The 26,161-nt window shown below is 33.0% G+C and overlaps 2 protein-coding genes across 2 annotated transcripts in view; one reads left to right on the forward strand and one right to left on the reverse strand.

Annotated features, from left to right (window-relative positions):
* Window positions 1–207: 207 nt before the first annotated feature.
* Vav (Vav guanine nucleotide exchange factor) overlaps window positions 208–26,161 on the reverse strand; it is a 169,217-nt gene continuing 143,263 nt past the window's right edge. Inside the window, exons 6-17 of the mRNA XM_075302225.1 lie at window positions 6,734–6,842; window positions 6,417–6,584; window positions 6,153–6,356; window positions 5,948–6,067; window positions 5,773–5,889; window positions 3,215–3,597; window positions 1,697–1,814; window positions 1,503–1,630; window positions 1,233–1,364; window positions 1,005–1,157; window positions 770–938; window positions 208–698 (exon numbers count right to left, since the gene is read on the reverse strand). Of these exons, the coding sequence (XP_075158340.1) occupies window positions 639–698; window positions 770–938; window positions 1,005–1,157; window positions 1,233–1,364; window positions 1,503–1,630; window positions 1,697–1,814; window positions 3,215–3,597; window positions 5,773–5,889; window positions 5,948–6,067; window positions 6,153–6,356; window positions 6,417–6,584; window positions 6,734–6,842 (1,861 nt within the window). The 3' untranslated portion in view covers window positions 208–638. The remainder of the gene's footprint in view (window positions 699–769; window positions 939–1,004; window positions 1,158–1,232; window positions 1,365–1,502; window positions 1,631–1,696; window positions 1,815–3,214; window positions 3,598–5,772; window positions 5,890–5,947; window positions 6,068–6,152; window positions 6,357–6,416; window positions 6,585–6,733; window positions 6,843–26,161) is intronic.
* Window positions 9,513–16,274, forward strand: LOC142231599 (uncharacterized). Its single transcript, XM_075302226.1, has 4 exons — window positions 9,513–9,797; window positions 9,870–9,963; window positions 10,026–10,119; window positions 14,723–16,274. Exons 1-4 carry the CDS (start codon window positions 9,755–9,757, stop codon window positions 16,070–16,072), a joined length of 1,581 nt encoding a protein of 526 aa, XP_075158341.1. The 5' UTR covers window positions 9,513–9,754; the 3' UTR covers window positions 16,073–16,274.

Raw genomic sequence — 26,161 nt, forward strand, 5'->3', positions numbered from 1 at the left:
CAAATTCACGCCCAATATAAATATTTAAGCCAACTATGCAACATTTGCCATCGTAATTGTGTGTAAACGAAATTCCCATCATGCATCTATCTCTAGTGGCTACCCAACGTTTCATAGCGTAAATTCCATAGGTCAATGGATAGTTGGAAAGGACGAGTCTATAAAGATGAAATATATGAGGGTTTGTTAATTTTGATTTTGAACCAATTTGGAAAACAATGTTTTGCATTTCTTGCCTATTATAGTTCAATTTACACTTTAAACATTTATGCAACTTTATGTATACATTTCAGCGGTTATAAAGATACATAATATCATACAACTTCACTACTTTTCCATTTAAGTTTCCATTTACAAATGCAACAAAAAGCATATACAAATAAAAATCTCTACGAAAACAACAAAAAAAATTACTGGCCCTCGGTAACAACAATTTCTTGCTGTTTCGCATCCTGTTTTAATAATTGTTCTAGTTGTCCACCAACCGATGTTAATAGTTTATGGGGTGGTGGTGTTTGTGCAATAACTGATTCATGGTCTTGTGATAGCTCACTGCACATATTCATAGACAATGAGTTTCTCATTTGTTGAGAACGTTCAAGTTTACTACGGGAGAAATCAATTTCATAGTTGTAATATCAAAGTTCATCATTTGTCGGGGGATGTTCTTGTACGTATTCCTTGGGAAAATAGCCGACCTAAAAACCAAATACAAGCAAATTTGAAATTAGTAATAAAAAAAGAATATTCAGGATATAGCATAACGTACCGTATCACCAATTTTACCACGCCACCAACCTTTATTGTCGCCATCCTTACCCATTACAAGAACTTGACATCCAGTTTTTAGCATCAATTGGTTATTGCCTTTAGGTTCAAAATCATATATGGCGGTGGCATAAACTTCACGATAGGGCCATTGAAGCGATTGATTTAAGCTGAAATTAAAATTACATATTTAATCGTTTTCAGTATAATATTTGGCTTTGTTGTAATATACTTACCCTGCAAAATTTTCACCCAAATCATTACGTTCATAGTATGAGACCAATTCGACAATATTTTTAAAATGCCTCCGTGAAGAAAGACAGTAGGCCACTGTATCCCCAGAATGATCTTGATTGATTTTCATATGTTTAATGACATTGTCATCAGTTCTAGGGAAATTGAAAGAAATCATTTTCTTAGATGATTAGCGTTCACAATTATCTAATATTGAAAAAAAAACTTACTTTAAACTCAGGGCATACATTGTCTCTTTGGGATTTGAGGCACCTTGAGGTCTTACTCTTAGCAAGTAAGTACCAACACGTCTATGTTCCAAACGTGCTTGAGCAGTTTCTCGATCCATGTTGCCAACAAACCTAGAGAGATAAACAAATGAAATTTTTAGTTAAAACAGAAAGAAGCCTTCGAAAATGATTTGCAGTGTCATAACATCAATATACTTGTAGTTACTGAATGTTTAGAATGTGAATGCAATATGAGATTCAAATACTTACCAATTGAATTTAGCTAATTGTCTATCACAGACAGGAGGTGGAATGGCGACAACAGTTTGTTTACAACGACCTGTTGATGATATACATCCTTTATGTACAGCTATTTCGCATACTTTACAGCGATAACCCTTAAAGAGACACAAAGATATTTAATGAAATATGAAAATGTGTTTTATGCTATTTTCTCCAAATACCTGGTGTATACGACCCTTTAAGAATTTCGAACAATGTCGACAGGTTGTGGGTGCATCAAATGTGAAAATTTCCATTTTGTGGTCCGTGTTACGACATCCAGGCGGGTCTAGATTTTCCCTATAAAAATATGAATTTTAAAATCATTACGGCTCTAGGCTACCAAGAATACATGTACATTTATTTCACATAAGCGAGCCAAAATTATTCATCTCCTCAAGTAAGACATACACTATATTCGACAGAATCTCTTATACCATTCGTAGCCACTCTAGCACAAGCTGACATTTGAGCATTTGTAACGAGTGAAACTCATCCAGAATATCCCCCACATAACCAGGGAATGGATGAAGAAAATGTTTTTTATTAAGTCTATAGATTAAATAATCCTTACAGGAGTATATACTGAAAGCAGAGCTACCCAGGGATTCAACTTTCCCAAAGATAAACCAATATATATATGGAAATTTGCTTTGATGCCTGCCCAAACCAAATCAGATTTATATTGGACAGGGATCTGGAATTTAAGCCCAATATTAAGGAAGGGATGAGGAGGGACGAGGATTACATACAGTTTGTACTCGTGCAAAACGTAATAAATAAAATTGTTAGACCTATGCTGATGTAGTCTAGTGACCGGGATTTGAGCAATCAAATAACCGGACGAAACAAATTTAGCGAATGCCGTATTTGATTATTTCCAATGTATTTAGTAAATCAGTTGGAGATGCCTAAAATGCTATTTTGCATCCACTATAATGAACTTTGATATTACAACCAAACAGCCCACGGAAGCTGTTATTGTGGCCGAAGAAATAGTACATGCACGGTGCAATATGTAGAACAATTTCAGGTCTGTCAAAAGGCTAAACTCCGGGGAAACCACCCTTTGACAAGAAATTTGAAACACTGATTTCCAATAGTGCAGCAGTAAGTTTAAGGATCAGGGGAAAAGGGGAAGTTTTACATAGAAGCATTCAAACTTAATAGACAAGTATTTTTCGGCTTCTTCTCAAAAGTCTTTGTTTTTAATATCATACCTGATCACTGTTCAGACAATAAGAAGTGACAATCGGCAATCAAATCACTGATATCTGTATTCACCAGTTCTAAGACGATAGAGATGATCAATATACATCTTATATGTGTAGAGTGGAATTCCACTCACATGCCTTTGCGGCTAAGAGGTAAATTCTTTCATATGAGTGTAACTTTTAACATTTTACTTTCATCGTAATGAAACGATTACGAACGGATGAAATACTCAGAAGATTTTTTTAGCATTACTCAGAAATGCGGTTCAGGGATGTTGTTAGAAATACGGCCAGTATTTAGCGTTACGACCGAATTCGAAATTGAAGGCAAATATGACACTAACTACTGCAAATTAATAATTATAATATCTAATACTAAGGGTTGAAATAAGAGCGGTATTTCACTTCAAAATTGGAATTTAAAAATCGTACAACCCTGAAAATTAGCACTTTTTTGAAAACATTTCAATAAATTCTCGTACTCACATGGCTTCCGTCAAAGCTTTACGCCATTTATCTCTTTCTGGTTCAGACTTCAAATACAATGTAAATGCTGTTTTACCAGATTTTCTTGCCAGCAATAGTTGATATTTAAAACGTGAATCACGTCCTATGGTACGTCTCGAATGACTTTGTTCCACTTGATATTCATTTAGATTATGCGAATCCCGATAGGTATATTGCATATCACCAGTTTTCATGTGCGATGGTTTTACCAATATTAGAATTTTATCAAACACAAAGGCATAACGCAGTTTAGTTTTTTGATCTTCATGAGCCTTGATGTGCAATTCACCATCGAGCAGTAATTTGCCGTATTGTAGTAGGTCATTACCATTTTGCAGTAGATGTAAATCAATTATGCTATCCTATAAAGAGAAGGAGTAAATTACAATTAGTTTGTTTTTTTAGTAAAATTAGTTAATTATACCCTCCATCATAGGTATTGAAAATGGGCCATATCGGTCCTCTAAAAGAAGCATATTTCATCCGATCCGGCTGAAATTTGGTATATGGTGTTGGTATATGGTCTCTAACAACCATGCAAAAATTGGTCCACATCGGTCCATAATTATATATAGCCCCCATATAAACCGATCCCCAGATTTGGCTTGCGGAGCCTAAAAGAGAAACAAATTTCATCCGATCCGGCTGAAATTTGGTACATGGTGTTGGTATATGGTCTCTAACAACCGTGCAAAAATTGGTTCACATCGGTCCATAATTATATATAGCCCCCATATAAACCGATCCCCAGATTTGACTTGCGGAGCCTCAAAGAGAAGAAAATTTCATCCGATCCGGCTGAAATTTGGTACATGATGTTGGTATATAGTCTCTAACAACCATGAAAAAATTGGTCCATATCGGTCCTTAATTATATATAGCCCCCATATAAACCGATCCCCAGATTTGGCTTACGGAGCCTCAAAGAGAAGCACATTTCATCCGATCCGGCTGAAATTTGGTACATGGTGTTGGTATATGGTCTCTAACAATCTTGCAAAAATTGGACCACATCGGTCCATAATTATATATAGCCCCCATATAAACCGATCCCCAGATTTGGCTTGCGGAGCCTCAAAGAGAAGCAAATTTCATCCGATCCGGCTGAAATTTGGTACATGATGTTGGTATATGGTCTCTAACAACCATGCAAAAATTGGTCCACATCGGTCCATAATTATATATAGACCCCATATAAACCGATCTCCAGATTTTGCTTGCGAAGCCTCAAAGAGAAGCAAATTGCATCCGATCCGGCTGAAATTTGGTACATGGTATTGGAATATGGTCTCTAACAACCGTGCAAAAATTGGTCTACATCCATATAAACCGATCCCCAGATTTGGGTTGCGGAGCCTCAAAGAGAAGCAAATTTCATCCAATCCGGTTGTAATTTGGAACATGGTGTTAGTATATGATCTTTAACAACCGTGCCAGAGTTGGTCCATATCGGTCCATAATTATATATAGCCCCCATATAAAACATTCTCCGGAGCCTCTTGGAGGAGCAAAATTCATCCGATCCGGTTCAAATTAGGAACGTGGTGTTAGTATATGGTCGCTAACAACCATACCAAAAATTGGTCCATATCGGTTCATAATCATGGTTGCCACTAGAGCCAAAAATAATCTACCAAAATTTTATTTCTATAGAAAATTTTGTCAAAATTTTATTTCTAGAGAAAATTTTGTTAAAATTTTATTCGGTTCATAATAAAATTTTCATCATTGTCAAAATTTTATTTCTATAGAAAATTTTGTCAAATTTTTATTTCTATAGAAAATTTTGTCAAAATTTGATTTCTATAGAAAATTTTGTTCAAATTTTAGTCGGTTCATAACCATGGTTGCCACTCGAGCCAAAAATAATCTACCAAGATTTTATTTCTATAGAAAATTTTGTCAAAAGTTTATTTCTATAGAAAATTTTGTTAAATTTTTTTTTTCTGTAGAAATTTTTGTCAAAATTTTCTTTCTATAGGAAATTTTGTCAAAATTTTTATTTCTATAGAAAATTTTGTGAAAATTTTATTTCTATAGAAAATTTTGTTAAAATTTTATTTCTGTAGAAAATTTTGTCAAAATTTTATGTCTACTTTGTCAAACTGAATTATATACGTATTGGATCGATCTTTTTTTATTTAATATATACCACGTATGGACTTACATACAATTTAGAAGACGGTGTTAGGAGGTTTTAAGATACCTTGCCATCGGCAAGCGTTACCGCAACTTAAGTAATTCGATTCTGGATGGCAGTGTTTAGAAGAAGTTTTTACGCAATCCATGATGGAGGGTACATAAGCTTCGGCCTGGCCGAACTTACGGCCGTATATACTTGTTTTTATTTGTATTTATATATCAAATCATGTAGCGTACACTATACCTCGGGAAACAGTAAGGACTACATGAACAAAATTACTACCCCAATGATGTCCCGATGTAATAAAATGCCCTCAAAAGAATTATTAACGATAGAGCCGTTTTCGTCTGTGCTATTATGTTTTTTTTAGAGAAATAATTTTAAAATGGCATACCTTGACTTTTTGTATAATCACTAAATGATCCGAATCTCTTTTGACTTCATTGATATACTGTGAAACATCAATCATTGCCTCTTTAGCTCTCTCCAATGAGCGATAGTCTTCATGAGCCTAAAATCAATTAAAAATAATACGAGATGATTTTCAAAAATGTAAAACAAGAACTTACCGGTGATGTTTCCTTAACTAGTTTGTCCAATAGTAAATGATATTTCAATATGCGTTGCATGGGAACAGATAATATATCTCTCAATTGTAATTTGCCTACGTTATATTCACGTTCACATTGCTATTAAATTTCGTAATTAAAAATAGGAAAAACAAGGAAAAATTAGTTTAGTGCTACTATCAAGATCTTATGTATTTTGGCTTACTTGTACTAATTGTTCTATGATTTGATTCTTCTTGCAAATATCTCCCAAAAAATCAATAGCCCCCAAAAGACAAGAACAATATTCTCCATATATGAGAAATGGTTCACGGAACTCTAAGAAGACTTGACTCATTTTCATTTTGGCATTTGGTTGCAGAGAATCTCGTAATTTATCCAAAAACCTCGTGTGAATATCAGCCAATTCCTTTAAATATATTTAAAAGTTATAAATTGATTATTTCGATTTTTTCAAATCAGCGCTTACCTTAATTCGCGGGAATATTTGTTTTATATCTTCAGGAGTTAAATATCTTTCAAGTGGTGCCATAAACTTCAGCTTCAAAGCGTTTAAGACATCCAAATAATTGGATTCCGTGTCGATGAGTTCACGTATAACATAATCCCGTTGTTCAAAACTGGTAGCAGATGTTATCTAAATAGGGAAAACGAATGGGTCATTAACAGTAAGCATGGAGTAAAGGAGTCGCATACATCTATACGTGCTATTTTATATGTGTAATTATTGGGATATACAACAATTAAATAAATTAACAAAAAATTAAAAAAATAATTAAATTATACCTGACTTCTACTCGATCTTTGTAAAGCACATAAATCTTGATATACTTCTTCCTCTTTTGTATTAATGTGTTCATCAACATGGCCATTGCATGCAGCATTGTCGGTGGTACTTTATCAATTATTTTTTTAAGGACAAGTGTAGGCGGAAAATTATATGGTGATATAACGTAAAAAACATCACATTATTTTGTATTGGCGATATTTTGAAACAAAAAAAAGAAAATAAAAATTAAAAAATGATTAAACTACAATAAAACAATATAAATAAAATGTTCAAAAAATAAATTTGAATTGAATAAATATTAACGGATATAATTTTAATAACATCATTCGAACCAAATATTTGATATACACTGGAATCCAAGGGACTTTCAATACTCATATTTAAACATCGCACGACTTTCAATGATTTGCTTACGTGTGTGCAGAGAGAAGATAAGCGTACATCGAAATTTATCGATAACAAAAGTAAAAAATTTAGCACTTTCCAGCAAAGTAGAACAAAAGAGAGGGACAGTTAAAAACAGCTGTTTCTTTATAATTATGTGAGAGCATGACTTGAATTTGAGTCAATGCAAAAACAATTGAATGTAAACAAGCCATAAAACTCTCACATGTGAGAGCAAATGACAGACGAATACGCAGGGCTGCCAATTTTGCCGATTTATCGGCATTTTGATGATTTTTTACTCACAAAATGGACAACTCCGATTTTAACGATATTAACTCCGTTCATTAGACACATAGTTTAGGGAGTTAAAGTTTTTACATTTTGAAGAAATTTTTGAAAATATTAAAATAAATTTGAAAAATTTTTGGGAAAAAATCTGAAACAAATCGAGTTTTGTCAAAATTCGTACAAATAATCATGATTTTTCCACACTCCACAGCAAACGTAGAAAATTTTAAGCAAAAAACTAAAATTAGATGATAGCTGGAGAATAATACATTGGAAGGAACATTATGTTCCAAAAATAACCTAAAATGAAATAACTCAAGTTGTTTTAATACCAAAATTGATAAGGATTTACTCAGAATGTGCAAAAAAACTTTTACTAATTATGACAAAATTCTAGTACAGTATAAACAAATAACCACATATAAATATATCTATCGGTTTTTGAAAACACGGGACTTTTTCTTGAGTTTCAAAATATTTAATTTTTAAATAAAAATGTTACTCAATTAATAACAATTCTAAATAGATTTTTATAACGAAATATTTTTCTTCGCTTCAAAATTATTTTTATGTTAATGTTATTTGCATACAAAACTGATTTCTTTGTATTTTATTTTATTGAAATGCATAGTTGTGTACATTAATTTTCTGTTTTGTATGTGAAATAAATACTTTTGTTTTGTGTTTACCCAGAAAATATCTTAAATTTTAATATTATTTATATTGCTGATTTTTTGACGATTTTTAAAATGCAAGTGCCGATTATGACGATTTTTATCTAAAACAGTAATGATTTTTCTTGAAATTTTATTGGCAGCCCTGTGAATACGTAACAAATAGAAATTTTTTGAGAGCGGCTGTTAATTAGAGTTGCCAAGAAATTTGTCATACTTTTTGGTTATACGTACAGCTGTATTTAAAGTAGAATTATATACCATGCGTTCAATGCGTCCGATGATTGAAGAGTTTAAATTTCTCTTTGAAATCAAAAGCTTGAATAGTCTGCCGCAAATAGAAAAAACCAACCCTTCCATCAACGCACGGATTGACGCATGGTGTGTAATTCAACCTTTAGTATTTCAAATAAAAGAAAGAATTCTTTCGACATGGAGAAATTTAGTGTACATATTTTATACCACTATTACCATATAGGAGGGTACAAAATTCGAGTTAACCCGCTTTTTGCGTTGAAATTTTCGCAGTAACTTTATTAATACAGTTCAATATAAAGCAGATAAATTAACTTAATTGATGCGCAGTTTCTTGTTCCTCTAGATTTCTGAAAGACTTTACAGGAATATGTTTGTTTTCATTTAAAATTTTGATTATTTCAGGAAAAGTAATCGCAAAAATAAAGTGATTTGCAACTCGAAAACAGAACATAATACCCACATTTAAATAAAAAAATAAATCTGTTAAAACATACTAAAATTACAATATTTTGTATAATAACATGAACGGGAATGATCCAAAGCAACAATTGAAAGAAGTTTAGTTTCTTTAAAATGAATTATTAAAAAACCGGAAAATTTATATTTTTGCGCGATGATTAGATCTTAAATTTCAATCACTTTATTTTCGGAATTACTTTTTCAGAAATAAAGATAGTTATAAATAAAAACAAACATATTTCTCTAAAGTCTTGCTGAAATCTAGAGGAATAAGAAACTGCGCATCAATTAGTTAATTTATCTGCTTTAAGGTGGGTACTATGTTCGGTTTTCGAGTTGAAAATCACTTTATTTTCGCGATTACTTTTCCTGAAATAATCAAAATTATAAATTAAAACCAAAATATTCCTGTAAAGTCTTGCCGAAATCTAGGGGAACAAGAAACTGCGCATCACTTGAATTAATTTATCTGCTTCATATTGAACTGTTTTATTAAAGTAACCGCGAAAATTTCAACTCGAAAAGCGAACATAGTACTTACCTTTATATTGAACTGTTTTAATAAAGTAACCGCGAAAAACCTAGTACCTCATTGCGTTTCTTCTATCGATTCTAGTTTGCCAATATTTACAATATCAAAGTTAACTTGGCAACCCTATGTATACGTCATTTAACGAAAAATAACCTCAAAATAAAAAATGTGATAAACATGAGATTCTAAGACCCCGAGAACACATTTCAACAAGCATTTAACATTTGCATAGAGATGACGATGGTGGCGGCTACATGAAATCTTGCCAAATTACGAACTACAAAGCAAATAAAAAACAAAATTTATTAAAACAACAAAAACAATAGCGATAATAATGTTTGCTCGACAAAATAATCGACGCATCCATAAGAAATAAGGGGAATTCAGCAGCCAAAAGAAAACATTAGGTTCACACGAACATGGAGTTGCATTCATATGCTAAACGAAGAGCTTCAAAAAAATGTAAGTAACCTTAAAGAATGCCAGCAGGTTGTTTTTGTCTAGAATGTAATTCCATATTTTCTTGCATTGTAGGGACAATCGAACAAAAACGCAAGCTGGTAGCAGCTCGCATCAATTACGATTCATGGTTTAATAGCAAACCCAGCAACAGTGTAGTGCCTTGGAAGTAAGTGTATTAATGGATTATAAATACATCACGCTGTGAAATCCACTTGTTTTTTTTTGCAGAAAAGTTTTGAGTGTCGCCAAATTGGACGATTTCAATGTATTTTTTGTGCGAAAGCAATGGTCCAATATGCTCACCAAATATAAACAGTACAAGGTAATATTGAAATACCGTAACGTACATTAACCATATAGTTAAGTCCAATTGTTGATAAGAGAACACGAGACAAAGAATCCATTGTGACCCAAACAGTGAAGTGAGATAGTATAATATCCTTATTTCAGTGCCTTATTAGAGTTCATTAATCGCTAGAAGAAATTGATGTGCACGTCAAATAGAATACAGATCAAAAGCACAAATATATCTTCAAATCAGAATTCATACAGATTTTTGTGAAGCACTATACATCCGCATTAACCTATTTCCAAGCTAGAAAATCAATAACTGATGAATACTAACGCAACAGTTAACGGCAGAGAGTTTCCATGTTTTGGTTCAGTTCTATTCAATATTATATAAACAGTAAAAGATCTTTACAAAATATCTCCGTAGCTGGCTTTAAATCCTTCTGCCTCCACCCCATGGTCCGGATCACGGTGTGTACGCTGTATGTACGTTATGGGGACGAGGCCCTCACGGTCGGCAAAGGCAGGAAAGTGGGCGATGGGACCGTTCGATAAAACGTGACACCACTTCTAGAGACTAGGGTTTTTTTTCGCAGTCTCACTTTTCCAGGATTTAGGAGCGCTTTTTGTTTTCATAATATTTTATATAAAATATTACTATCAAATATTAAATAAAATAATTCCTAATTATTATTAATTATTTTATTTAATATTTGATAGTAATATTTTATATAAAATAATATTAAATAAAATAATTGCTATCTCATTGGTAAATTATTTTATTTGATTCCCCGCCTTTTCACTATCTTAAAAAGATCTCAAAGTACATGGAAAAAATATTGTTTCACTTCACAAGAATTTCTTTTAAAGTGTTATAATATAAAAATCTTTTGTTTTATTCAGTTTTCGCAATAAATTTGAATTTTTCTGTATATAAAACACAGTAAGGACAAATCAAATAATGGTCATTCCCAAAATTATTTTTGAGAAGCGTACCGATCATTTCTCGGAAAAAGTTGAGTTTGCGATAAAATATTTTATAGTATTAATAATTTATGTAGACAGAAAAGTCGAAAAGAACAAAAAAAAAATATTTTCAAGTTTTTCCCAATTTTTATAAAATTAAGTTACAAAGTTCTAAAATAACATCACATATGAAGAACTAAATCGGTAAAAACATCTTCACCGCAGCCAATTTATATAGGGATACAAAAGTCGAAAATTGACTAATCGTTTTTTTTACCAAAAAAGTCGAAAAGTTAAGTCTTCTTTCAATGACCAAATTCGACTATTCGAAAAATTGGATTTTCAAGGAATTAACCAAGGCTTTTGAAATGGCTATTTTTATTTTAAAATACAAATTTTCCAAAGATTTACTATTGGATTCTAATTACAATCCATGTTCGTATCAATTGTGGTTACAACACTTTCTTTTATTCGTTACGACAATACACTTAAGAGCACCATAATACTAGGTTGCATAAACGCTGCGACACAACATGCTGCGGCGACAAATCGCATGTTCGAGTTTGCACGGACTTGTTGACATATAATCAAACTAACTTTGATATGTTCATGTTGGGGTTTAGATGTAAAGGGGTGTTCGCCTAATATTGTCAACAAAAAAAATCAATATAAAAACAAGCATTTTTACAATGACATTAACGAGGGATCTGGTTGGAATTTTTAGAAACCAGAATGGTGGAAAAACTTCTAAATCTGTTAAAAATACTTGTACACATGAATATGTGGATCTCCCCAGGAATCATTGTTTTGGCCATATACGTGAATTTTTGTTTATATAACTGTTCCAGCGAGATAAGTAACTCATAAATAAAACAAACCTCTATCAATGTAATGGAATATGGCTAAGACCGATATTTTCAAAATATCTTCATGTATCCTTTTGGAACGGTAGATTTTGTTGAGGTTAATTTCAATTTTATATGAAACTGACGTAACCCGGCCTGTTTCGCTGCACCTTTCGAAGCGTATTTGTAGGAACATTTTCCGAGCTGAAAACAAATTCAAAAAGATTTGAATACTTTCAAACAAATCGGAAAACTTGCTTTTCATTTATAGATAGGAATACGGCGCATATGACATCTTAATTAAAACAAAGTTTATAATCTTTACTTCAAATTTTTTTTTCATTAAATTTAGGACACAAATTTTGTAAATTTGCGTCCCTCCGTTAAAGTCGCATGTCTTTGAACTAAGGAAAATTTTCCTTCAAATAAAGAAACACATTTTTGATTTAAAGAAATTGTCCTTAAATTAACTGAAATGTTGAATCTTTAGATTAAGATAAAAAGCTTCAAATATAGGCTAAGACTTGTTTTGAGGCAGCTTTGCTTTAAAGTTTTTTTTTTGAATTAAGAAAACATGTTTACTTTAAGGTATCCCAACGGTTCCTATAAATTCCAAGTAAATCGACAATGTTTAATTCACTATTCCCCTTTCCCAACCAGACATCGAAAAATCATGTACCTGGGGGCTAATCACGGCATTCGATATTGAATTCATAATCGTATCGAAAAAATTGTCGAGACGATTAAAAGTTTGGATCACGGCATTCGATCGAAATTATATGCAATTTCTCAAGCATTGCCAACAGCAAAAAACGAAGCAGAACAAAATGAAATGACAAAATTAAGTTAGCGTCACAAAATAGAATGTAGAAAAAACATATTTTTGGAGGTTTCAAAGTAAAAAGTAAATGGTATTGCATTATATCTTATGGACCCATATCTCTTTTTACATTCCTCCGAATTCCTTCCTAATTGGAGGATGAGATGAAAATAAAAAAATTCGGCGACAAATAAGGAATAAATGTGCACATTGTTATTGGTGTAAGTACATGGTTTTGAAATGGTATGCACTGTCAGAAAGTCACCATTTGCAGGCTCAATGGACGATTTCGGCTGACGAAGGAGGCGTTCAAATGGAAAATAATTTTTGGTGGCATGTCAACTTCAATTCTATCGCTTTACAATTGTCTGCCGTCTTAAAACTTTTTTCGAGTGGAAGCCTTCATAATTCACTATTCTTACAAGGTGGTCCAGAAGCGTTATGTTGTCACGGAATAGTACGGTAATGGGTTGATCACAATCTCTAGGATATCGATCTAGCATGTGCACTTTATATATGGTTCTTTGCCAAGCTAGGATGCTCACTCCCGAACTCGACTATGACCAATTTTTGTTTAACTTTTATTGGAGTTGCATTAGTCCTAAATATTCAAAATATGTTAATTATATGTAAATTTACTACAAATTAGCAACAACTCGAACTAAAACTAAAATATTTACCATTCCTATATGGCGAAAACAATGTAAAAAACAAGTGAAAAATGTTTTACGATTGCAATTTACCAAACGAAAAAATTATCGATCAAAAAAACTCGATATCGACTCCCGTGATCCGAAAAATTTAGATTTCGATCAAAAGTTCTCGATATCTAATGCCCTGTATTGATTTAGCCCTGTATTAATTTAATCACATCCTCCTACGTTCCCTGGAAATTTCAAGTAGATCGGAGGTTAAATTTTTCCCTATTGTTTTAAAGGGACGTAACTTTCCCCGATAAAATATCGACAAACACCGAAGTGAAAAGCACCCTTAACCTTTCCTGAAAATTCCAAGAAAATCCAGAAACTTTCCTTCAAGTGTGGGGCAAATACCCAAACAACAGGTACACATATTGATTTCATAACCTTCCCCACTGCCTTTGTAAATTTTAAGAAAACTTGAGAATTTCAGTTTTTGAGGAGTTCCCTCCCCCCTCCCCGACCAAATATCGAAAAGTGATGTAGCGTATCTTGTGTAAATGACCCAGGAAATGTCAAGCAAATTATAAGCTAAATTTTCAAGAAGAAGGACAAGGGGCGATCCCTTTTCCCGTCCAAATATCACAAAATCAGGTATCCAATATTAATATCATAACCTCTCCCCACGTCCTCTGTAAATTTCAAGTAAATTGGAAAAGTTTAATTATTCCTCTATATGTACTTAAGGAGAAGCGGATGTCTCCCTTTGCCCTTTTATTTTCCCCCGACCAAATATTAAAAAATCAGGAACCTGATATAAATTTCATAACCTCAACCAGTTTTTCCGTAAGTTTTGTTGTCACTGTACTTTAAAAAAGTCAGGCAAGGGGGAGGTCCCCCTCCCCGTCCACATATGAACACATCAGGTACCCCATATTAATTTCATAACCTCACTGCATGTTCTCTGTAAATCTTAGATAAATTAGAGAATTTTAGTTTATTCACTGTACTTTAAAAAAAGCGGAGGTCCCCCTCCGCGATCATGTATCAAAAAATGAGGTCCCCTATTTTCCGCAAGAGCGCCCCCTACGATCTCTGCAAGTTTCAAGTAAATCGGTTTAGCCGTTTCCGAGCTTACCCGCAACATACAAACATACTTTGAAATTTATATATAGAAGAAGAATTATTGGAATTTGTCTGTATAATCATTTTCTTTCGTAATCTTTTTCATTAATGTTTTATTATTGGTTAGAAAATAGTATGACCTGAAATTTTAACCCATTAAAATATTTTCTCTAAGCAATATTAACAAACATCTTTTAATATTTTTCTTTTTATATATTTTGCTTTTCTATATCTTATTAGCAATCACGACTGGATGGTATTGCCACAAACAAAGCAATTCACGCTGAAATGATTGAACGCATAAATCAGGAATGGGAATTCTTTGAAGCCATACACGCGTTCATGACACGCAAAACTACAAATCTACATTCGTATGCAGTAACACAGAAATTCCCAAACACCGGTAGCACCAATGATGGAGGTAATGAAATTGTACTTGCCATCGGTCATGTTTTGGAAACAGCACATGATGACGAAGCGACTAATGCTGGGGTCCAACAGTCGCTCTCAAGGACATACGAACAAAAAAAGGATATAGAACCAACGTCCACTATCATGTCGAGAGATGGGACGGCATCGTCATCCCCATCAATGACTTTGATGAAACTGAAACATGACTGTGCCACTAAAGAGAATATACCAAATAATACCACATTCCTATTACAAGATATTGGCTCACTGCCAAGAGTTGGTGAAGATGGTGGCGGTGATGGTGGAGTTGGTATTGGAGCTATGCACATATTTAGTAGTGATACCAATGAGGAATTCGAAGTGATTGGCACTGGTGGTACAATTGAGTCGACTAGCAAAGAATTCAAAGATATCATTAAAAATTGTAGTAGAAATACCGATCATGATTTTTATTCAAAACGTTCAGCTGCAGCAGCAGGAATATCATCTACAGGTATTGTACGTAAATTTCCTATCATAGAAGAACGTAAAATCCATTACTTTATGGACACAAGTGAAGAATCAATGGGAACTGAATATGTCCAATACACGTCATCAATGGAAAGTAGTTCTTTGCCTTCGGTAATGGAAAATATTGAATTACATACTGAAAACGATCGTAATTTTGAAATAAAATCTGAAAATGTATCACAATCTTACGGCAATGGTACTGAAACATTTACAACTGCAGCTGCGTCGATGACAATAATTAAACGGGAAAACTTTTCCATGACTGAAATGCCCTCCACAAGTACAGAGAAAATTAATAATAATGAAAATATTAACAACAATACCTCTACCAGCAGCAACACTCAAAGACAAAATCCCACATCAACTTCATCAGGAGGTTGTAAAATAAGTGAACGTGACAAATATTATCGCCACAAACGTCGTTTCAATCGTCGTATAGAAAAACGTTTCGATGCCTTATTACATATTGTGGGACAGGTGGTTAAAACTCAATATCCCAACGTAGATGTAAAACCTCTTATGGATACTGTGGCCACCGTAAGCTCTGGTCTGAATCGGGTCTTAAGCAGTGACTCGGAAGGAGATGATGATGAGGGCGACGATGATAATTCCAGTGTGGCCAATAACAATGTAGGTGAAGCCACTGAATCTCATCCATTGGCCAAATAATCAAAGATGTTAACAAACCAAAAAGAAAAAATCATCTCTCACCTATTTATAGTAATCTTGAAAATATGATCTGAAACAAAGGCTTTATTTTTACAAAGCTAAAATAAGAAATGCTATTAAATACTATTAGAAAAACTTCTTTGCAGGCAAAAAAAATTATTATAACTCTTAATAAATTCTTAAATTGTTAATGAAATCTTAATTTAAGAAGTCTGACGCTTATTTTCCAAAGGATCTGGGAGGATATGTCCACTTTACTGATTCATCCCCATTTATTTAACATTTTGTTTTCGTTCCCTGGAATTTCTTGGAACTGTAATAAATCCCATGATTTATACATTTCCTTATAAACATTCATATTGTTTTTCCACATTAAACATTAATGATGTTGAATAGCTTTGTTGGAATATTCAAAGGCGCCTACATCAAACCATTTTGCACACTTAACACAGACGATTTAACCGCCAACAACATTGCTGCCATCCGCAACCGGCACCACCACAGCCTCCATTGGTGGAGTACAGAAAGAAAAACATCATTAAATGGCTGCTTGGATGAGAAACCCCAGACAGACAATCAAAACATGCGAAGCACCACCAAAAGTCCTATCCTTGGTAGGGGATTTGGCATTGTTGATGGAATGAGAAGGCAGCAAATTGTTACATCCACACTTTATGTTTATGTTTTATTTGATTAACCCCAAGGTCCATAATAGTCAAAAGGCAACATTACCTATGTTCCTTTCATTTCTGTTTTACTTGCCCAAGAAAATTTCACCAAATTTTCTAATATTAAAAATGTTTCTCCTTCCACTCCCCAAAACTTATTCAACAGTTTCCTTAGTAATTTTGGCAAGTATACCAGAATTGTAAAGCTGGAGAGTTAAATTCAAACAAATATAACTGTGTTTCTGGTTAAAAAGGGGTTATTCACGGGTATTCCTTTGCGTCTATTTAGTTTAAATGCTTTGCTTGGCAAGAAATGCTTCACACAAGTCTTTGTCTGTGTCACCCAGGGTCCTGATAAGTTTTTAGTAACTCTTTATGGCGCTAACATAAAAAGGTTTGATAGATAGGGTTAAACGTTTTTTGTTGTTTTGTTGAATTGTTATCTTTGTGGATACCACTAACGTGTATCAAGGTCATGTACTAAAGCTCCAATGAAATGGATTTCATTACAATTTCCAAAGGGAATTATGTATATTTAATTGAGTTCAAAGAATTGGAATTCTGGAAGGTTGGGGTAAGCACAAATTAGAGTTGCAATAGTAGCTCATTACGCGTACTCGATAATTTTTGGATAATTATCATAAATTTATACTGGAAGACATTTGCAAAAGAGAACCAAAGGGAGCCAAAAAAATGCGAAAGATAATATTAGAATGCTTAAAACATTGATAGGGGTATATGCCCATACACGGTCTTAAACAAGTTTACATGCGGTAAAAAAAAAAATGTTTTCTTTAAATAATAAAATATACATATACCCATAGGTTAAGTTAGATGGCAGCCCGAAGTATCAGGATCACTTAGACTATTCAGTCCATTGTAATACCACATTGGTGAACTTCTCTCTTATTTCTGAGTGCTGCCCGATTCCATGTTAAGCTCAATGACAAGGGACCTCCTTTTTATAGCCGAGTCCGTACCACATTGCAGTGAAACCACTTAGAGAAGCTTTGAAAGCCTCAGAAATGTCACCAGCATTACTGAGGTAGGATAATCCACCGCTGAAAAACTTTTTGGTGTTCGGTCGAAGCAGGAGTCGAACCCACGACCTTGTGTATGCAAGATGGGCATGTCATTGCACCACGGTGGCTCCCTAGACTCAAAATTTAAGTCGGCTAATGCACTAGGGTGGAACACATGTTAGTAAAAAAAATATGGGAAACATTTAAATCTGAAGCAATTTGAAGGAAACTTCGCAAAAGTTTATTTATGATTTATCACTCGATATATATGTATTAGAAGTTTAGGAAAATTAGAGTCATATTTACAACTTTTCGACTAAGCAGTGGCGATTTTACAAGAAACATGTTGGTATTTTGACCATTTTTGTCGAAATCAGAAAAACATATATATGGGAGCTATATCTAAATCTGAACCGATTTCAACCAAATTTGGCACGCATGGCTACAATGCTAATTCTACTCCCTGTGCAAAATTTTAACTAAATCGGAGTTAAAAATTGGCCTATGTGGTCATATGAGTGTAAATCGGGCGAAAGCTATGTATGGGAGATATATCTAAATCTGAACCGATTTCAACCAAATTTAGCACGCATAGCTACAATGCTAACTCTACTCCCTGTGCAAAATTTCAACTAAATCGGAGCAAAAAATTGGCCTCTGTGGTCATATGAGTGTAAATCGGGCGAAAGCTATATATGGAAGCTATATCTAAATCTGAACCGATTTCAACCAAATTTGGCACACTTGACTACACTACTAATTGTACTCCTAGTGCAAAATTTCAACCAAATTGGGCTAAATCTCGGGCGAAAGATATATATGGGAGCAATATCTAAATCTGAACCGATTTCAATAAAATTTGGCACACTTCAGTATAGTACTAATTGTTCTTCTTGTGCAAAATTTTAAACAAATTAGGGTAAAACTCTGGCTTCCGGGGCCATATAAGTCCATATCGGGCGAAATATATATATGGGAGCTATATCTAAATCTGAACCGATTTCTTCCAAAATCAATAGGATTCTATTCTGAGCCAAAACACATACTTGTGCCAAATTTGAAGTCGATTGAACTAAAACTGCGACCTAGACTTTGATTACAAAAATGTGTCCACGGACAGACGGACATGGCTATATCGACTCAGGAGCCCACCCTGAGCATTTTTGCCAAAGACACCATGTGTCTATCTTTTCTCCTTCTAGGTGTTGCAAACATATGCACTAACTTATAATACCCTGTTCCACAGTGTGGCGCAGGGTATAAAGACTGGGATATGTAAACTTTTGTATGAGTCCCGCCGTTATGTACAAATTTCTGTAGCAAACACACCTTGTTGAAAATTTGTTGCCTCGTTTTTTGGGTCTATATTATGTTATTGTAACATTTGGATCCTTATTATGTTATTGTAACGTAATCGGCATATTACAATCGAAGAAACATAGACAACAATAGGTCTGTTTGCGTACTTGACATCAAAATTGTTCAGAAAAAACTTGCAAGATAGTAAGAATGGGTTTTACTCTCTTTGGAAATATTAGAAAAATTGTACCCGTTTACTAATTTATCATTAACTCATTTACCGGTTTTAAAACAATTTAAACTAAACAAATTGATATTTTGTAATACATTTGACAGTGTGCAATATATCACACATATGACGATTTGTTTATGATAATTGTGTGTGGTAGTTAGGCAGTTAAAGCCTAACGGAGCTACATGGAAATGACTATAAGTCTGTTCCTCATAAGGGTTATGGGACATCCATCGCTTATTTGCCATCCTAATGGTATATAAGCTTGGAGGTTGTTGGTGGTAACCAGGGCTGTGGAGCCGGAGTCGGAATCTTGGAGTCGGAGTCTGAAGATTTTGCTGGAGTCGGAGTCGTAAAAATTTTGCTCGACTCCGACTCCGGCTAAACCAAATTTTTTAAAACACTTCACATTTTTGTAACTAAGCAAGTTTTACGCAAATTAGTTTCCATTGCGTTATTTTGCAGAATTTTATTTACTATACAAAAATTTTTCTAAAATTGTATTTTTATTGATAATTTTTTCAAAATTTTATTTCTATAAGAAAAAATTGTCAAATTTTATTTCTATAGCAAATTTTCTCAAAAATTTTTTGTCTTACTGATGCTCACTGATACTCACTGCTATAAAAAATGTATTCAAAATTTTATTACTATAGAAATATTATTTTCTATATAAAATTTAGTGAAAATTTTATTTCTATAGAAAATTTAGTCAAAATTTTATTTCTATAGAATATTTAGCAAAATTTTATTTCTATAGAAAATTTTGCAAAATTTTGATTGCTATACAATTTGTTTTTTTTTTTTTTTTTAATTGTATTTCTATTGATAATTTTTTCAAACTTTTATTTCTATAAAAAATTTTGCAAAATTTTATTTCTATAAAAATTTTATTTCTATATATTTCGTCAAAATTTGATTTCTATAGAAAATTTTGCCAAGATTTTATTTTTATAGAAAATTTAGTCAAAATTTTATTTACTAGACAAAAATTTTTCCAAAATTGTATGCTCACTACTAAGTCGAAAACTTGTAGAAATGACTCAAATTTTCAAATTTTTCAATGAATGAATCATAAATGCATTTTTGCGAAATTGTCTAATCAATTATAAATATTGCCCGAGATTTTGTAGAAGTCTGATTTGAGATTTTATCAAAATGTAGATCTAAATACAAAGTTGTGCAGAGTATATTATAATCGGCCCACCCGACTTTAGACTTTCCTTGCATTTTTATTTTTTGTTAAAATTGCGTTACTTCCCATAACGCTAGATTTAAATTTTAAGTACATAGATTTTGTAGAAGTATATAAAATTTTGTCTAAATCGATTCAGATTCAAATTCAGGCATATGGGAATATAAACCTTTATATAGCTCGCAACAAATTTTAAGGATTTGAAATAGTATCAATAATTTTGGTCCACAAATACATATACTGTTGGTATCTTCTCATATTGATGGGTATTTATATCATAATTTTATTTATTAAACATTGCCCTAAATTTGAAATATAGAGTTCAATTGGCATCTAATGTGAAATGAAGACCTTTTTTGTACACATAAATAAATACGATACTTTATATCGATCCACTTATGGTACCCCCACAATAGAACTATAAATTAGTGGTATTAAAATGAGATTTAGTTATATTACCTGGAGTCGACTCCGGGCAAAATTGGCGCGACTCCACAGCCCTGGTGATAACTAGGGGTTTCTTTTTCCCGGACTTTTTCCATTCCCGGGAAAGTGGGAATTTTTTTTCGAATTTCTTGGGATCCCGGTCATAAGGAAACCAACTTTGATGTGGCATACATTTAAACAGTTGAATAAATTAAAAATCGCCTAAAGCGACGGTTATAATGCGCTGTCTGGACAACTGACAATATATATAATGTTGATATCTTACATGAGCCATAAATCATACTAAAATACAAAATATTTTGTAATACAAATAATTTTTACAATGGTTTCTTTCCGTATAGTTTTCGGAAGAACACTATTAATATAGTGGAATTTTTTGTAACATTAAAAAACTGTTTGGCAATGAAAGAAACTTATTTCGATTTCACTATCATGTAATACCTCATTCACATTACACTTCCAAAATCCACTTTAACTAGATTTCAACTGTCATTTGCCCTATAAATAAGGGATTTAAAATCCACTTTTAATAGATTTCGCGCCTAATGTGAATGAGGTATAAATTTGAAATTAAACAAGCTATCTTAATAAAGGTTCGAATTTTCATATTTCATAAAAAAACATCCTTGTAATAATTATGAAATTATGCAATTGCAAAAGTGTGTCACATAAGTTAAATTGTCCCTTTGTTTATAAAGGTTTAATCAGTCTATCAGAATGTCGGTTTACAATCATAAATTGGGAAGCGCAATCTTCTTTTTAACAATTGGGAGCCCGTTAGAATCTGGGCTAGAACCCACGACTATGTGACTATGTGTATGTCCCACAAGGCAACTACTACTGCTTGGTACCATTGTCATTCACATTACACTTCCAAAATCCACTTTAACTAGATTTCAACTGTCATGTTCCATATAAAAGCCTCTATTATATAAAAAAAATATTGTAAAGAAAATTTCCCGGAAATTCCCGCACTTCATTCCTGGGAAAGCGGGAGCGAAAAAAAAGCAAATTCCCGGGAATTCCCGGGAAAAACCCTAGTGATAACCCAACAAGTTCTAAATGACAACTGCCATGAAGTGTTTTGTTCTGTTGACAGCTCATTGTTTAGAAGCCGCAAAAAGCATTTGCGTCTGAGTCTAATTAAAAGTTATTCGTGATTATGTTCGAGTGTTTAAGTGTGATTGCGAACACCTCAAAATGGAAAAAAGTTTTTATAGCATCATAAACCGTTATAATGATACTGGTAAATTTATGTCATTATAACGCACGTAAAATAAGAGTCTATGGTAATTTCCTATCCAAAGTGATTGCATCCAGAAAATGTTCACCAATATATTTCCTATTTAAAAGAAGATTGACGCTTAAAACGTACATAATCTATAAAAAGTTGAATTGACACAATTAACTTTGAAATCAAATTAAACAAGTAACGAAAGTCTAAAAAGGGATCCAAAGATTTTGACCTTCACTTCAGGATTTTGGTATTAATTCCGAGCCAAAGATGCGGCTTCTTTAAAATAAAGACATTTTTTAGCGACCTAAATGTAGGACTAACAAAATTAAAATTAAGATATTGATCTCATTTATCAAATTGTCATTCCCTTTTTGCGTTATTTATAATAATAAAGCTATTCACCTACAAACATATGCGAGTTTGAAAATCCGAATTGATATAATTTTTTTTCAAAATTTTATTTCTACAGAAAATTGTGTCAAAAAATTGTTTATATCGCAAATATTACCAACATTTTATTTCTATAAGAAGTGTTTAAAAAATTTATTTCTACACTGAAAAAACAGTGAACCCACCAGGAAGAAAACTTTTGGTTAATTTTAGAAAATTTTGAATATTTTTAGAAAATTTTAACTAAACAGTATTACAAACGCTGGCATCATGCCAATATCACAAAAATAAGTAAATATTTTTCGACAAATTCAAGAAAATTTATTAGACATAAATAATTTTTTTCATTTGTTAAAGAAAAATTTTTAGTTTGAAGGAAGAAATTGGAGTTCAAAATTGCAAGAATGTCTTTAGTGACATACGAAGTTCATGATGGACGCATTTGTAGCAAAATTTACAAATTTAAAGAAATATTGAACTATTTTGTGAGAAATACGAATTTAGTAAATCTATATACTAAATGTTTGTATAAATTATCCGAGTTTTTTAGTTCATTTAACTAACGTACGCAAAAAATTATTAGAGTTAAGAAAACTTTCTCCAACCATAATAATTCCATGAACAAAAAAAAATGAAATTGGCTTTAGTGAAATAGAGAGTTCACTTTTCTTTGAGTGCATAGCAAATGTTGTGAAAATTTTATTTCTATAGAAAACTATCAAAATTATATTTTTATATTATATTTTGTAAAAATTTTATTTCTAAAGAAAATTTTGTCACAATTTTATTTCTATAGAAAATGTAGTCAAAATTTTATCAAAATTTTGTTTCTAACACATAGAAAATTTTGACAAAATTTTATTTCTATAGAAAGTTTGTGAATTACCTCTTAGTTGGAGAGGAACATTTTGCAAAATCTACCAAAGCCCATAAACGTTATTGTACTTCGCTTTTATACTTTCTATAACAAATGTAATACTGTGATTGAAAGTGGAAATATCCCTAGAAAAATTCCCAAATCACGACTTTATCCCCAGTCAAATCCCCAGATCCCCAGTTTGGGGAAAATTCCCCTAATCTGACAACACTGGTGTGAATTAAATCTTGATTATTTTCGTGAGCGTGATTTTGCAGAAATTTTATTCACGCATATTCACGAACCGATTTTATTTCTCACGCACGCTCACAAACGAAATATTTATTTTAGTCCCATTCACACACATTCACGAGAGTTCCTTTGGATTTTGTTCACGACTCACGTGATTCACGTATGAATCACGCGCACACCTCTAATAAGAAGCTATTTAAAAAAAAAGTATTTTAATTTGGATACGAAGCTATTTTAAACAGTATTTTAATTTGGATCTAGATCATTTTTTATTTGTTCTTTCAATATTTATATTGTAAAATATTAAAAAGGGCACATTTTTTGAGGAACAAAAGTATTGGCACAGGTAGTTCTAAATTAGTTTTTTGGAACATTTAGTACTTTTTGGGCAAGTTTTTTGGTTTATTTGTACCTATAATCACCCATTCTTCCATCAACATTGTACCAAAATTCATAAAATTCGGTTACTAATACTGCGAACAATAAATATAAGGTCAGACGGACGGACACCAAGGGCTTCACAGACTCCGGAGGTGCTTCTGAGCCGATCGGTATATATTTTGTGGAACTTAAAATCAATATTTCTGCTAGGCACATTTTTTCGCAGATAGCCTGACCACTATGTGGTTGTGGCACTGTATACAACATATTACGTTAGGTTAGGTTAAAGTGGCAGCCCGATTAAGATTCAGGCTCACTTAGACTATTTAGTCCATTGTGATGCCACATTAACTAAAAGTACCTCTTACATATGGGCACTTCTAGTTTTAACCGCTGAACCTTCTCGATTATTTTCTTCTGTTGAACCAACCAGATTGTTGCAAAAACATTAGCAGACGGCTTAAGCTAACGTTTTCCAGGTCTGCCAGTAATCTAAATCTATATGCCCCTAAAATTTGCTTACGCCTTACACAAAATGCAGGACACTCACACAAGAGGTGTTTAATTGATTCCTTTTCCTCCGCATCATGACAGCTCATACAATAGTCATTACACTTCCTGCCAATAGTTTTTGCAAATCGCCTATCAGGCGATTATAGCAGATATCAGGAGTGATATCTGGCGTCTCGAGAACACTACCATATCTAGTGTGCGGTTTAAGTTTAAATGGGGCCATATTGTCGTTACAACCCTTGCAATTCTCCCATCGAACATTTGCCATCATGGCAGCCTTCTCACGCAGTAAGAGCATGCAGCCAGAGGCATACCAACAGATTCTAGTTCCCCTGGAATATGTAAGATAGTTCCTAGCCTTGCTAACTCATCTGCTTCGCAGTTCCCCGGTATGTTCCTATGGTCAGGTACCCATATTAGATGAATATTGTGCTGCTCAGCCATCTCATTGAGAGATTTGCGGCAGTCGATGGCCGTTTTCGACAACATATTTGCTATTGCCTCTACGATAAAATTTCTTAGAGTATTGTTAGCCAATAATCATTTTCATCACACTCATCCCAATGTCTTTGCTGCAATTAAATCTTAGCAGAAACTTAAATTGTTTAAGTTAATAAAATTACGAATGGTTAAGTGTCACCAAAGCTTCTTTAGATGGGCAATACGAGACGAGGCTGCAACAGTTGAGTGATAACACCAAAGGATCCAATTCGTGTTTTTATTTTATTTCCCCCTGAAGTCTTCTTCTGATATCCTTGTTTCATGATTGGCCATCAACAGGAAATGTGGAATGATGTTTTTTATGTTGTTCTGAAAACAATGGTCTTCCATCACAAGAACAACAATTAAAGCAATTTGTCTTTGGTTTATTTTCTACACCAGTTTTGTTTTTGTGTCTTTTGTATGCATTTTTCTGATAGCATCACGGACAGACGGTAAAAACACCAAACAACCAAAGGCAAAAATGAATGAAACATTGTTTTCGAATTATATTCTTCTGTTCTGTTGTGCTCCATTGTACGCTTTGATGGAATGAAAAGTTGTTGCACAGAATTACGGTTGAGTGCACATTTCATACAAAGGAAGGCGAAGGATTTAGACGGAAGGATGAAAAACAACGATGCTATGAATAAACAAAACTATTTTCTGTATATTTTTGAAATTATGACAACGGCAGGAGCAAATGTACGAGACAGAAAAAGAGTGGAAATTTATTGATTTATTAAAACAATCTTATAGATTTAATAGCTTAATACAAAATAACATAGATAGCTACTGAATACCTATAATGAAAATATATATGGAATTAATATGAAAGATTATGGAACATACATGTTTGGGAAACGTAATTAAGGAAAAATTTCTTTTGGAATTGGATTTTTTTGCAGGTTGACTGTCTGAGTATATATTAATGCCCACATTTTTTGGAACATTACTTCTCAGCCAATTCGCCACCTCTCTTATTGCTAATATTTCAGCCTGAAAAACACTACAGTGATTAGGTAATCTTTTCGCTATTTGAAGTTCCAAATCATTAGAATATACTCCGAAACCCACTTGTCCATCCAGTTTGGAGCCATCAGTGTAGAAATCTATA

This window comes from Haematobia irritans, chromosome 3 (assembly GCF_050003625.1).
Source record: "Haematobia irritans isolate KBUSLIRL chromosome 3, ASM5000362v1, whole genome shotgun sequence".
NCBI classification, from domain to species: domain Eukaryota; kingdom Metazoa; phylum Arthropoda; class Insecta; order Diptera; family Muscidae; genus Haematobia; species Haematobia irritans.

Excerpts from the sequence above, each read along its gene's own strand:
- LOC142231599 (XM_075302226.1), top strand. The coding sequence starts at position 9,755 with ATGGAGTTGCATTCATATGCTAAACGAAGAGCTTCAAAAAAAT. Across the intron at positions 9,964-10,025 it reads AACAGTGTAGTGCCTTGGAA|AAAAGTTTTGAGTGTCGCCA; the intron begins GTAAGTGTATTA and ends TTTTTTTTGCAG. Across the intron at positions 10,120-14,722 it reads CCAAATATAAACAGTACAAG|CAATCACGACTGGATGGTAT; the intron begins GTAATATTGAAA and ends ATATCTTATTAG.